Below are 14133 nucleotides of genomic sequence, written 5' to 3' on the forward strand. Positions count from 1 at the left end.
AGAGTATTGCGTTAGTTATGCAAATTTTATATTGAAACATATTACACATCTGTCACCTGCCCCACACTTTAGAATGCAACATCCCCATTGCTGGCTATCGAGGAGAAACTAGAGAGTAAGAAAGGAAACTCACACTTGGAGTTTTGCCATCAAGTAGTGACCGACATGTGGCGAGCGACGACAGGCAAAGCGTTCAAGAAAGGGGATGTTGAGGTAGGTAACATCAATAGTCACCATGATGGGCTCAAAGACTATTGTTCTATACTCCTCCTCTCTGACTGTCTTCAACATCATCCATCCTCCAATCTGAACTTTTTCTTCACCCAAAATCTTGTCGATTGTTCCCAAAAAGAATGACCCAATGACTGGGTGTATAACTGCCCAATTATATAAGTCGAAGCGTGCATTGTTGGAGAAAGCGAGCTTCAGAGAAAGTAGGTAGTCAGTCGGCTTGCTATACTCGAGATAGAAGGGTTTTTCATCAGAGATGAGTGCACATAGAGATTCAGAGTCTTAATCTGGGGATGCAGGTAATCAAAGTCTCCAGCAATGATGTGCAGATCAGAAGAGATGGCAGTAAGATAGGTAGAAGGTTCATAAGGGGGGAACAGCAGAGTGGGCTGAGAGTAGCACAACATAATGACAAAGATAGCAGTTGGAAGCACAATAGCAAGGTGAGAAATAAGATGTGTAGGGGTTGCTTTTCAACTGAGGAGATATGCAGCAAAGACCAAAAAATGATGTGCAAGCATGTGACCATGTTTACGTTGGCAACCAGTCATCAGAGGAATCTGAATCTGAGGATATATCTGAGTGATCAGAATTGCTGGATCCATCTGAATCTAGATCTTTCAGATCCAGATTGGATGGTACACGTGGCAGGTATGGGAGTAATCAAAATGCTGCAACTGCACGTCTAAGAACTGTTTCATCTAATTCCTGCAACACATATGATTCTCCACGTTGCCTTTGTCATATCTGATATGGCCCAAAATACCTCTGGCTATACTTGTCTGTCAGACCGGCATCTCACCTTGTGTTACGCATCAGTACTAAGTCTCCTGGCTTCAATACTTTCCACCAGAGGCTATGTTTGAACTGCTTTTCAAACTGATGCTTCGAGTGCAATCTACACCATTTGATCGCAGCTGCTGCCCGTGCGATATCCTCTGGCTGCTTTTCTAATTGTCTGATGTGCAGTGCAAGAAGGTCAGATGATGAAAGTCCAGATGTTTATCCACTTATCATAAAGGTCACCTCTGTGAGATCAAATGGCAACACTGGGTCTACGCCATGCAACAAATAGAAGGGGCTAAATCCTGTTGAGCACCTGATGGTAATTCTGTCTGCAAAGAATGCATGGTGTACTTTGTCTGGCCAGGACTTGAGATTCTTCTTCGCATCTTTGAGTATTTCCTCACGTATTACAAAATGACCTTGTTCGACTAGCCCATTCACATGCTTGTTGTAGAGAGAAATTGTGATTTGTGGAATACCATATCTTTGCAAAAGCTTCTCGAAGGCTCCAGCCACTTCTGAACCATTATCTGTTACAACCTCTGTAATATGTCCATAGTGGCATATGATTTCCTCCCAGAAGAATCTCACTAACTCCTTGGAATTAGATTTCTTTAAGGCCCGTCCTTCTGCTGCATGTGTCAAATCATCTCTCGCAGCAACAATGTAGCAATATTCTCAAGCTGGTGGCATAAACATAATGTTAAGATAAATCTTGGAAAATATAGTTGCTGGTGTGCGTATAGTGAGAGATTCCTCTACCCTTTTTGGACTTCATAATTGGCATTGGTGGCATGTACTGATATGGTGTTTTATATCTTGAAATAAATGAGACCAGAAGAAATGGTCGCGAAGATGATAAAATACTCCATAAACTCCCCTATGACCTAGTTCTTCATGTGCATGTGTTAGTATAGAGATCCTATGATCCTTGTCTAATATAACCAATAAAGGAGTGTGATCACATTTTTGCTTGAACATAGATCCGCCTTTCATAAAAAACTGTCCTGCACATCTAATAAATCTTCACTTGGCTTGAATGTTAAAGAAGTCTGGTGTCTGTAGAGTCTGGAGGAAATGTCTGATATTTCGCAATGTCTCCTCTTGCTTGGAATTCACTGCTAGTGATGAGGGTAACTGGTGAACCAGGGTTTGATCCGACTTGGTCACATGATTAAGATACAGAGATAGAAGTGCTATCTCATCCAACCAATCATCTGACTCAGGAACTTCTGCCAATTCTTCTTCTGTTGGTTCACAATGTGAGAGAGCATCCAGTCCACGATGCTTATCAGCAGGCACATGTCGCAATTCAAAGGTAAATAGCAAAATGCCCTGAATCCACTGATTGATCACGGCATTCGGCTGAAGATCTGGATTATTCAGCATGTCTTTAATGTACTTGGCATCAACTTCCAGAATCAAGTTCTTGATACCTGGTAAATAAAGTCTCCAGTGTCGCATGGCTCTATAGCATCCATATAGCTCCAACTTGGGCTGACTATATCTGGACTCGCACTTATTAAAAGGCAGAGAGCCATAGCGAGCTGGTCTCCATCTGCCTTGTTCATCATCCTGCGACAAGATAAAACTGACTGCGATAACACTAGAGTCTATGGATATATAGACAGGTCGGTCCAATGAATAATTAATAGGGTGTAAGGCAGGTGCAGATGTAATAAGATCCTTCAAGCAATCAAATGCTTCTTGTCGCCTATCATCCCATACAAATTCAGCATTCTTCCATGTTAGTTCAGTTAGCAGTCGTGCAATTTTGGAGTAGTCCTTTATTCAAATGCGCACTATACCATATAATCCTAAAAATCTCTGCACATCCTTTGCAGTCTTTAAAACTGGCCAGGTAAGAATTTTGTTTACTTTGAATTTTCTGGAAGTCATCCTTCTGGGGTGCATGTCTGTCTAACTATAACTGCATGGGGTTTACATAATTGAGTCTTAAAAGCAGAGAAGGTAGCACCTGCATGTTCTATACAATGCATAATCCTATGTACATCAACTGCATGTTCCCATATAAATTGCCTAATTCCTGGGCTTTCTGGTAATGTCTCCGGCTCTCCATTTTCTTGTATATATATAGTTTTTGGTCCGTGGATGGGTGAATCATTGATAAAAACATTCGCGACATGGGGGATCTCATCTTGTAAAATAAAAACCATACAATTCTGAAATTCTGAAGGAGAGTTGATGAAGTCTTGAAGCATACAAGTAAGTTGTAATAAACTGAGTGGTGTTAGGAATGATGTTAGGTCACGACTTTTAGGATCAATCTTGCATGCATCAAATCCGGAAAATAAATCAAACACTGTGTAGCAGGCGCATCCTGCAAAGAGTTCTACAAAATCATCCAGGATGGGCGGGACACCTGCATCTCGAATAGTTACCCGATTAAGTGGCTGTAGATCATGGACGATCTGCAGTTTACCGCTCTTCTTGATTATGCAGAACTATCGTGATCAATAAGATGATTGACTAGGTTCATAAATGCCAGCTGCAATCTTATCTTGAAGAAGTGCAACTACCTTTTCCTTAATTCCTGGGGGGATAGGGATGTTAGGATAGGCCCATGGTATATGCAGTGTGACTGGTATAATATAAGGAGTAAAATAATCTTTGCGAAATGTACCTCTGTCTTCTTCGCCAAAAGCAAGTGTCTTTTCATTAAGCTTGAGAATATGTTTAAAGAGCTTTTGTTCCTCTGGCTAAAGAAATTTATCTTTATTGATGTCCATTAATTCAACTCTCTCCACAATAAGCTTTGCGGTAGAGATAAATTCAGGTGGAACCTTAGATAACTCTGTAAGTGAGTCCAATAGATTCTTAGGGAAGCGCTGCAGTACACATACACATACATCCTCTGGAAATACTCCTTGTACTGGCCTTACCTTTCTATTGACTGGTTTGTATGCTTCGAATTCCAATGGCACACTATTTAAATAAGGCTGACCAGCAGAAGGTATATTGGGAGTTTCTGAGGTAGTGGTACATGACATAGTTACATAAGAGACCATAGGTATATAATTCCTGTTGAAGGGATTTAGAGGTGACATACACAGAGAATGAGTGGGGGTTGATAACATATCAGACATAGGGCTGGGTATACTTAGTGACGAAGGGCCGCGGGTAGCTACAGGTAAAGGAAAATAGTGCATAGTGCTTGATGGAGGGTCCTGCTCCCTAAAATGTGGTGTTCCGAATCTGCTAGAATTAGTCGTGAAAGGAATGTACTGAAAAAGCAGGACTTACATATTCAATGACTTCTTTGGTGACATTGCACATGGCCTCGATGTGCTCATGCATCAAGTCTTCATGCTCACATTCTGACTGTATGTGGTTATCATCGTTGTCCGCATTGTCTGCAAGGTCCATGTCTGATTCGCTATCACTACTGTCGTTACCATGCAAGACACTTACTTGTTACAAAGCTCCTCTTTGAGAAACGCGCGGACGACTTCCGCCTCTACCTTTACCGATCATGTGACAATGACATCACATTGCCTAGACTGACCACGTGACCATGACATCATCATGGTCATCATGCTTATCTATCCAGAACCCTTATCTTAGGGCTGTACCAGATCTACAAGATCATCTGATGATATGCGCCTTGTGCTCAAGGCATGTTTACCTCATGTACGAGATCCAGGCTTAGATCCTCTTCCTATCACACACATGACAAAGGCATGTGCACCTCACCTCTGCCTTACCTTTACGATACAGATACCGGACCTCATGAGCATGGCCCCAGACCCTGATACATGCACTAGATGCACGACGACCTCGCTGCTGCCTTGTCTTTGCAGCATGACCTTATCCCCATATGGACAGATTGTCTCTCACGCAGAGTCATGACTGACTCAGCATTCTCACGACCATGGGACAGGCGTACGAACCCTGTGCCCTTGTATTGATACTGATGGACCAATTGTAGTTCTAGTATTACAGGTAGACAGACGCCTGTACTTATATATAAGACCAACAGGACAAGCTGGAGTCCCCATCTTGTCCTGGTTACACATCAACCAGTTTTACCATCTACATTTGTGCGACAGATCGACCTTGGTCTGCAGACAGTGGCCAAGCATTCATAAGACTGCTCCAATGGGCCGACCTCTGGTCATCGCTATGACTGGAGGTCGGACCCCTCACAATTGACTTGAGCCCTTGTGAAGGCCTAGCCACTGGACGATGAACCGGATGTACGGTGGCACGACTGGCCCCCATGACATTACTAAACCTGGTAAGTCATCGTCGCCATCATATGAGTCTGGAGATGCACAGCACGCATAGGAGCCAGGCAGGTGCATTGGCCTGCACATACGAGTGTTGGGGTCATGGGTGACAGAGAGAGTGGAATGAGGAAGCGGAAGTGGGTGATTGTATGCTCACACTGCATGGCAGTCAGCCTCGCACGTGCATGTGCACACCGATGATGAAGGTGACGGGGGCAACGAGAGGACCGGTGATGAGGGAATGTAGACAGGTGATGATGGCATGTACTCGGGGGATGGGGAATATGATAGGGGTAGGGTCACAGGGATATCTGCGAGGTCCAGATGTGAGAGAAAAATGAACGCCGTTGGGCACATGTCGATCAACGAAGAGGGGCCGTTCGCACGGTCGATGTGCATGTTGTAGACCAAATTGTCGATGAAGTGAAGGGGGGTACTGTAAAGCAACTGCTTAAATCCTGTTGTAAGGTCTCCAGATTCCATCTTTTTATCTGCCAAAGGTTCTGCGTTACAAATGAGCACATCTGTGCTGTTCATCGTCATTTCGAGCTGTAAGGTGAGGATTGCATATTCCACATCCATCGCGCTCTCGGCATTGACGTTCATGGTCCCGATCTCCTGCCATGTGTCGCATAGTTCCTGAGGTGCATTGTTCTCCTGCATATGCATATCCAGGTTGACTGTAAGTGCTTACATGTCTGTGGAGTCCATGTGTGTGCTCACATTCTCTGGAGCCACACGCTCAATGAGCGGCGGGATTCCGTAGGCCTCGACAATCGCAGCTGCATCGACATGGCCTGTATCTTCCTTGTCCTGTCTGTCGTTCTCTCGACTGTGAGTTTTCATGGGAATGTTGGGGACGTTCGACTTGCAAAGGAGCATGTCGTATGAAGATGTGGGCCACGGACACTGCGCAATATCCCTGCACTTGGCGTCATTAACGTTTGCGTTCTCAGTGGCCTGGTATTCACGTCCGGAGTTGTGGCGTTAGAAATCCACCTGTGCACATGTTAATGTGGTATCTGCAAAAACATGCGGGCCACCTAGAATTGTGTTGTCATCGATGGCAAAAATCGCATGTTCGACGAGCAGCGTCAGTCTATAGGTGTCGAGGACTGCTACTGCATCCTCGCAGCCTGTATCTACTTGCTCGTCTTTTCCTCCAGTATCTCCTGTGTGGGTCTCCATGACAACACCCAGGGCGTTAGATTCAGAGGGGAAGGCATTGTATAAGTAGACAGGCCTGGGACATTGTGCGTACTTTGTGCACTTGGCGTCGTCGCTGTTCGCATCCTGGAGGCTGTCGGGGTTCACCATGTGTGCCGAATTGTCAAGAGGGGTCATGCAATGGACCAGGAGAGCTGTGGACACTCGAGAAGTTTTAAGAATGCCGTTAGTGTCATTTTGGAGGGTATTACCAAGCTCAGATTCTTCGAGACCAGATTGAGAAGGGTTAAAAACAGGAGTAAAGTAATCCGAAGAGCACAAAAATGTCGACAAGGAGGGAGAACGATGTGTGTCGTGCATGATGGTGCCGTCATTGCATTCATGGGATGCTGCATCAGCCTGATGATGCGATTGCTGTGAGAGACTGTCCCAATGTCAAGGAGTGACTGGGGCAGAGGAATCTGTGGCGATCATAATGATACAGTCATCTTGTACAACCGTCTTCAGGAGACGATGAGGATCACATGTCCTTGGGGCCTGAAGGGAATGAAATATGTCAGTGCGTGCCACATTTGGTGCATGAGAGTTAATAATTGCTTCAAAAATCCTTACTGAGCTCGATGAAGGCACCAATTTTGTCACGTTGAATGTCGCATTGAAGGGCAAGGGGTTCGCGGTACTGTCAAGACCAATCCTGCGAGGCACGGGGTCATTGATAAATGTGGCTTCCATTGGCAATCTCTAAGGTGGGAGTGCTATTAGACCTATATCTGTAATGGAGGTATCTTCTTCGCGCGTGACGGGATATTCGAGATTCGGGAGGTCGATGTCATTGACTGATGCTGTGCCCAGCCAATCACGGTTAGTGTAGTTGTGTGGGAAAAATTGAATGAAAGAGTGCCCTTCATGCTCGAAGGCATGTCCATGACTAGAGTAAATTCTGGAAGGCCCAAACACTTTGCCGGAGAGCGTCATGTTGAGTATGTACCAGTGCTCATAGCGACTGCCCTGCAAATATCCGAATGAACATGAATAGGCATCACCGTGATAGATTCCTGTGCGATAGCATTCATTAAGATTTGAGAGTGTGGGCTCGGGGTTTCAGTCAGCGGGTGCGAGAGTCTCCGTGGGTAGAATTGAGGTATCAATAATATGAGTACTAGGTTCCAGTGCCGAAATGAGAAAAGAGTCTGCCGAGTTGGACTCTACAATGTGCAAATGGGGTTCGAAGTTAAGGAGGTGCTTCAGAGTCACGAGAAGTTCGTGCTCCCTGTTGGAGGAGTGTGGACTCTTGAAAATGAGATAAGTTCTGTCGGGTCATTTATCGATGGTGACCTGGTTGTTGTGCTGCCACAGCCAGCTGAGGAGAAGGTCGAATGGGATGTGGTCAGCGACGTAGAGATTGGCCCAAGTGGTGACCACACTGTACTGCAGCGGGACTTGCTGGACTAAGCTGAGGAGATCTCCTTTGCCACCATTTGCATCCTTTATGGTAATTCGGTAGCTGCAGCTAAGAGGTCATTGAATCTTGTCTTTCCATACCCACGAGTGTACGATGTTTAACACAGAGCCAGTGTCAACAATAGCCTCGATCTGGCGCCCGTCGCAATCAATAGAAAATTGAATAAGTGTGTGCCAATTCCACATAATAATAGTACTTGCCACCATATTATTGTCAGGCTCCACGGGTGCCCGTTTGTACTTAATAATTTCCCATAAATAATTAGAAATCTCTCTTGAGGAGCCAATTACCTTACCTATCAAAATTGTAATAGAAGTACTCAATATTTTATTAAGTACTGCCGCAGGCTGAACCTGACCTGAAAGAGCAAATTGAGTAGGAAGGTATTTCCACAGCTTCTCCAATTTATCAGGCTCTGCTTCCTTATTAGCTGGAGTTTTCATAGGAACTGATGATGACTTACGAGACTTCTTCGGCTTTTCTGGGGTTTCATCTTCCATAATAACATCATCATCCTCGGGATCAAACTGAGAGGGCTGAATAATAATTGGGCGGGGTTCCAGGGGTTTATCCACTTTAGTCTTATCTGCTTTAGCTTTGTCAGCTTTGTCATCAAGTCTCCAAGCCCAACTAGGCTTGGCAGGAGGGAACACACCTTCAAAGCACTCCTTGTGCGCTCCCTTGGTGGACTTGGAAGAGCACTCAGCAGGCATAACAAGGATGTCAGATTTAGTGTCAGAAATGCAAGCCATGGTTTCTGCAGTAAATGAGATAAAGTTTGACTGTGCAAGCTGGGTTTTATGAGAGGGAAGGGAACATTGCGAGTCTAGAATTGATGAGGAAGTTTCTTTGTACTTGCTAGCACACTTGCTCGACCCCTCCACTCACGTGTGTTCATATATTATGCTCAAGTATTCACCACTGCTTGCTTGCACTGTCTGTTTTAGTCACTAAAGTGCTTGGTCATTTTTGCTGCCTAATGTCTGACACTTAGAAGGACAATAGCAAGGTAGGTTTCTATTGTCTTTATTATTTTTATTATCCCCCACTCTCTTTTGTTTTATCCAGAGTTATTTCTTATTGTTATGACTCAGACTCCTATTATCACATTTTCTATTGTTATTTCTATTTAAGGTGCCTTTCTATTATTTAGATTTTCCCACCTTCTTTAGTATATAAACTCTGGAAGCCCACTTGGACTTCCAGAGGAAACCTGTTGTCCTAAAGGTATAGGACATTCTTCTCACCTCAGTAGTCACTAGTTGGTATATACTCAAGTTCATACTTACCTGAATACAGTGTTATTCAGGCATAGCATTATAGGCATCAAGCAAGTCATAACTCGGTCATCTGTCACTTGGTCACTTATTACTCGGTCATACTCTCTGCCTTATTACAAGACAGTCTTTCCCTCTTACTCACACACACTCTGTCACACTTGATTACTACCAGGTAACCAAGTGATTACTACATCAAATACACTGAGGAATATTTCCCGACTTTGTTCAAGTCCAGTGCCAATTCTCATCTGTCAAACTGGAGCCCACTGTGAGGGGTAGTTTCCTTGCTTATCGGATCACATACTATTCTCATAATACTCCCTTTACTTTCACCATTCCCACTTGCCCAACGTGCCATCATCACAGTCACCTACATCCACCTCAGAATTATCAAGTGCCAGTATATCATCCCTGTCTGGTAACTTCTCAAATAATCTCAACACCTCCATTTTCAATTCAGGTTCTACCAGTTTCAGTAACCCCTTATCAGTCAGTTTATCAGCCTCAGCCTCAGTACCAGCACCAGTACCCACTATGTTCAGAGTGACCTCAGTAACACCAGCAGCCACAGCGTCCAATCCACCATCAACAGCACCCACAGCCACAGCAGTCATACAATCCGCCATCACCTTGTCCACTAACCCCAATTCAGTTCCCACCACCACCCTATTAACCAGTTCTTCCACCATGTCTAAGAGTCACTCAGTTCATGATATGCCTGTGCGTGGAGGAAAACAAGCTCCCAGGACTTTTAAAGATCAGTCATCCCAAGTTAAGGATTTTCTGGAAGACTATGATGCCCTACTGTCCTTTAATCAGGTAACTGATAATGAATTAAAGTGTAAAACAATTTGCCGATATTGTAGTTGAGCAGTGCGAGAGGTAATAGAAACTCTCTCTGACTACAAGACTCCTAACTGGGATAATCTCAAGGCAGAAATTTTGATGATTTATGATTTAGAAAGGAATGAAAGACAATTCAAGCGTACTGACCTTAAGGATTTTTGTCGTACAGCACGTCATTCCTCTATTCACTCACTTTCTACAGTACGTTTCTACTATGTGGATTTCAGTGTATTGCTGAATGGCTAAAGGAGAAGAGTATGATAGATGAAGACACTTATAACAAGGCATTTTGGAAAGGGTTACCTAGGACCCTTAGGCCAAGAATTGAATCACGTGTACTGTGAATTAACCCTGCCCATGATTTAACAAAGCCCTTTACTGTTGCAAACATGTTAAAGTCTTTGGAGGACATGTTTCACCATGCTAAATTTGATGCTGATGAATCTGAGTCAGATTCTGATCATGATCAAGACCAATCTGATTCTGAAGATGGTACATACTCTGATTCAGATTCTGCTGAGTCAGAAAATAGTGACGATGAATTTTCTAGATATAAGAAGAGTTCCAAGAAACAACCAAAGAAGACTTCAAGCTCTGAAATAAATCTGAAAAAGGCAAGAGAAAGAAGAAGCGCAAGATGGAGTCAGGCCATAAGGTGCATGTGTGCCTGTGTGCATTACAAGATGAGGAAACAGCAACTAAAGAATTTGATGAAGTAGAAACAATTATTAGAAAACTTCAGACATTATCATTGGATGATCCTAACTACTCTACTCTGTTTTACAGAGCATACAAGTTGAATAAGGATATTGTACAAATTGTACAACATCCTAGGAGGCCAGGAAAATCCACTTCATTACCCATTGTGCATACAGGAGGACCCCCTGCAACAATGGCAGACAATAAACCATTGTCGTGTGGAGAAATGACCTGTTATGGTTGCGGGAAGAAAGGGCACTCCATGAATTATTGTCCAGAGATTATTAACCTTTTGAATAAAGGGACAATAAAATGTGACATAAATGGCAAATTAATAATGCCAGATGGGTCTCCTATTCGCAGAGAAAGGGATGAGCCTATTGTCTCAGCCTTGAATCCCTCAGCATCAACTTCTTCCTGATCTCCAGCGCATGTGAAGTCCAACTCATAAGCTTCACCATAAAGATGAGCTCTGGCACACGCAGCCTTGGCAGCTTTGGCCTTGGCTTTTATCGCCTTATTGTTGACCTTGGCCTTGAATTGCTCTGCTTGCCAAGCTCAATATCTAGAGTATTGCATTAGTTATGCAAGTTTTATATTGAAACATGTTACATGTCTGTCATTTTATAAAATGTATATCTTCTATTATTTTGAATGTTTCTGTAACTATTTGTATATTAGTAGATGTAATGTTTAATCACTATTTTATATAAGCTTAACTGATATTACTTAAAGATATACTGCTTAGGTTATAAATTTAAAGTAATCTACTACTGTAGAAAAGCAAACTATAATACTATAATAAATTATTTATCTAAAGAGATCTCAGCTTGGGACATTCTCTGGGAGCATTGGACCATCTTATCTTGACTTTGGGATAATCTATGATTGTGACCTCCCAAAGCCCCAAAATATAAAAGTATAAAAGTGAAAGACACTCATAATGAAGAATGTGAGTGAGCATATTGTCCATTTGCTGTGTTAATACTGAAGGCCCACTACTGAATGTCTTTTAATAAAATAAAATAAACTAAACCCTACAATATAATGTACAAAAAATAAGGCTCAATGATATGATATCCCCACACTGAAATGTCCCATAATAGCACACTAGCACTGTGTGATATGTGACAATATACAGGGAAGCCCATGAGATAAGAAAAAACTATGGAACAAAACTGGTCCATTTTCTGTTCCCAAGTTTCAAAATATACTTCCCAGCCCTGGAATGAGCCAGGCCTAGGGCTCTCCCAAGATTGGACCAGGACTCTAAAAAAAGGATCTGGGAGACCGTGCCAAAAAAGCCTCTTAGGTACAACTCTTTAGTGATTAAGTTCAACCTAAGAGACTGAGTTGGGAGATACCCTAAGTGCATTTAGTAATGTGATGTCATGATTATCTTCTTTCAATTGAATAATCCAGCACTTTGCTTGTGCATGAGAGATTATTGCTTCCTCAATACAACTAAAATCTCATAGCTTTGTTGGAAGTAATGCTTCTATATAAGTTTTATTAGTAAGTGCAAGAGGAGGCAATTTTTTATGTCTAAGAAATTGTGCACATTCTAGATGCAACTGCACACTTCGAAACATCTCTTGCTATTCATCAATAACAAATCCTGCAGGATTCAAAAGAGCATTACATACTTCTATTTCGTTGAAGTTGAATACTGGACATATCAAATTGAATTCATCAAATCAGAGCAAATGCAAAGATAAATCTTGCAATTACATAGTATTCCAAAGTTTTACTAGTATCGCTTCCATACAACATGCGCAAGTAAATGTACATAGATTGTGAATTTCATGTCTTCACAATTCAGATTTCAAATTTTCATTCTCCTTTTATTGTAATAATCACTGTCGAGTGTTAATTGGAGATCTTGCCTTTTGAAGATTTTGTATATGCTTCTGCAGCAAGTGCTGCAAGACACTAACACTAGCATCAGAAGGATAACTTATAGAATGAATATTCAACAAAGTTTTTAATGGCCTCCCATTAATCTTGTTAACCATGGAACTTAGCAAATGTATCTGCAAAGTAACAATGTCACATCAGAAGAATTCTCTACGAATTTATCTGTAACACCTACACATGATACCCCATGTTCACTACTATATGCTCACAAATAATGTCCACTTTCTATATGAGTCATCAGCAAACTCGTAATTCTTGCAAGGAACAGTCAGATGTCATTACAACACTATGACACTCACAAATCTGAAGCAATTTATCCTTTTTGAGCCAATCAATATTATCAAACAAAATGTTGCTAGGAACATAGAAAAATACACCTTACGAAATTCCTGTAACATCATTTATAATCCATCATTGTATCTCTGTCATAATAGAATATCATTCACCCATGCAACAAGTGCACTTATCAACATTGATATCAATGCAGCAATACTATGACAACAACTTTAACAAATCTAATGAATTTAATTTATCTATTATTTCAAGCGAGATGCCATACTTCCTGATTTCAATATCTGTCAGGCCTACACTTCTAATATATGTGTTTAGTCTCTTTTTTGCACTTATCATTAGTGCAGAGCACAGGTATACCCCCGGGTATCCCAGTGCATACCTGTACCCATACCCACAAGAGTATCATACCCGCACTTCAGGTATGGGTTTTGCACAGGTACTCACAGATCTTAGCGGGTTTTGATATCCTTCATGGGTCTCCAGTCAATTTTGAAGAAGATTAAAAAATATATTTCTATTTATCAAATGATTCTACGAGTTGGTGTGCTTGATACAAGACCTCGGCCTGCAGCCACCACTCATAGCTCATGTTGCATGCAATGAGCATGTGGGCAACATCAGGGGGGTCATAAGCATGTGCAGTGCAGGATGCAGTAGGGTGTACTTATCAGGGTGAGTGATGTCAGAGTGGACAAGGTACGCATTGTGCTCAATGCAGTTGTGGCGCATGAGGTCAGTGAGGCAGATGTGCATGTGGTGCTGGCTGAGGAGGAAGAATCCACTGCGAGTGAGGACTTACATGAGCAGTGTGGAGAGGTGGTAGCCCACATGCAGGGTGCACGTGAGTGTGGCAGGAGTGATGCACTTGCCATCGCACAGAAGGTAGCCATGGTTTATGAGTGCATTGAGTGTGGGGCAGGGTGTAACAGGTCAGTTCTGATGACTGTTACTCGTTATGGACTGCTCACTACTTACCTAAGCAAGTTGCTTTATTTCCTTTACACTTACCATCTAGCTGTATCCACACTCAGTCTTAGCTACTTCTGGCTATATATTGAGTCCACTGCAGCCCTGATGAGCCTAAGAATCAAGGCTCTTTACACAGGGCGAGCAGCTGTCGCCCTTTTGAGGTGGGAAATAGGTGTGCGTGCCATGGCCCGTAAGTGGACAGTGGTGTGCATGCGTGCTCGGGGACAAAGGT

General features: G+C 42.7%; 2 protein-coding genes across 2 annotated transcripts; both read right to left on the reverse strand.

Annotated features, from left to right (window-relative positions):
- Positions 1–5420: 5420 nt before the first annotated feature.
- On the reverse strand, positions 5421–6149 carry SCP_1402500 (hypothetical protein; the record flags this gene model as incomplete). Its single annotated transcript, XM_027763954.1, has 2 exons — positions 5421–5924; positions 5991–6149. 2 exons carry the CDS (start codon positions 6147–6149, stop codon positions 5421–5423), a joined length of 663 nt encoding a protein of 220 aa, XP_027619755.1.
- A 105-nt stretch (positions 6150–6254) lies between these two features.
- Positions 6255–6794, reverse strand: SCP_1402510 (hypothetical protein; the record flags this gene model as incomplete). The annotated part of the gene is made up of 1 exon (XM_027763955.1): positions 6255–6794. One exon carries the CDS (start codon positions 6792–6794, stop codon positions 6255–6257), a length of 540 nt encoding a protein of 179 aa, XP_027619756.1.
- Between the last annotated feature and the right edge of the window lie 7339 nt (positions 6795–14133).

Source organism: Sparassis crispa (genome assembly GCF_003851025.1).
Source record: "Sparassis crispa DNA, contig_000013F, whole genome shotgun sequence".
Taxonomy (NCBI): Eukaryota; Fungi; Basidiomycota; class Agaricomycetes; order Polyporales; family Sparassidaceae; genus Sparassis; species Sparassis crispa.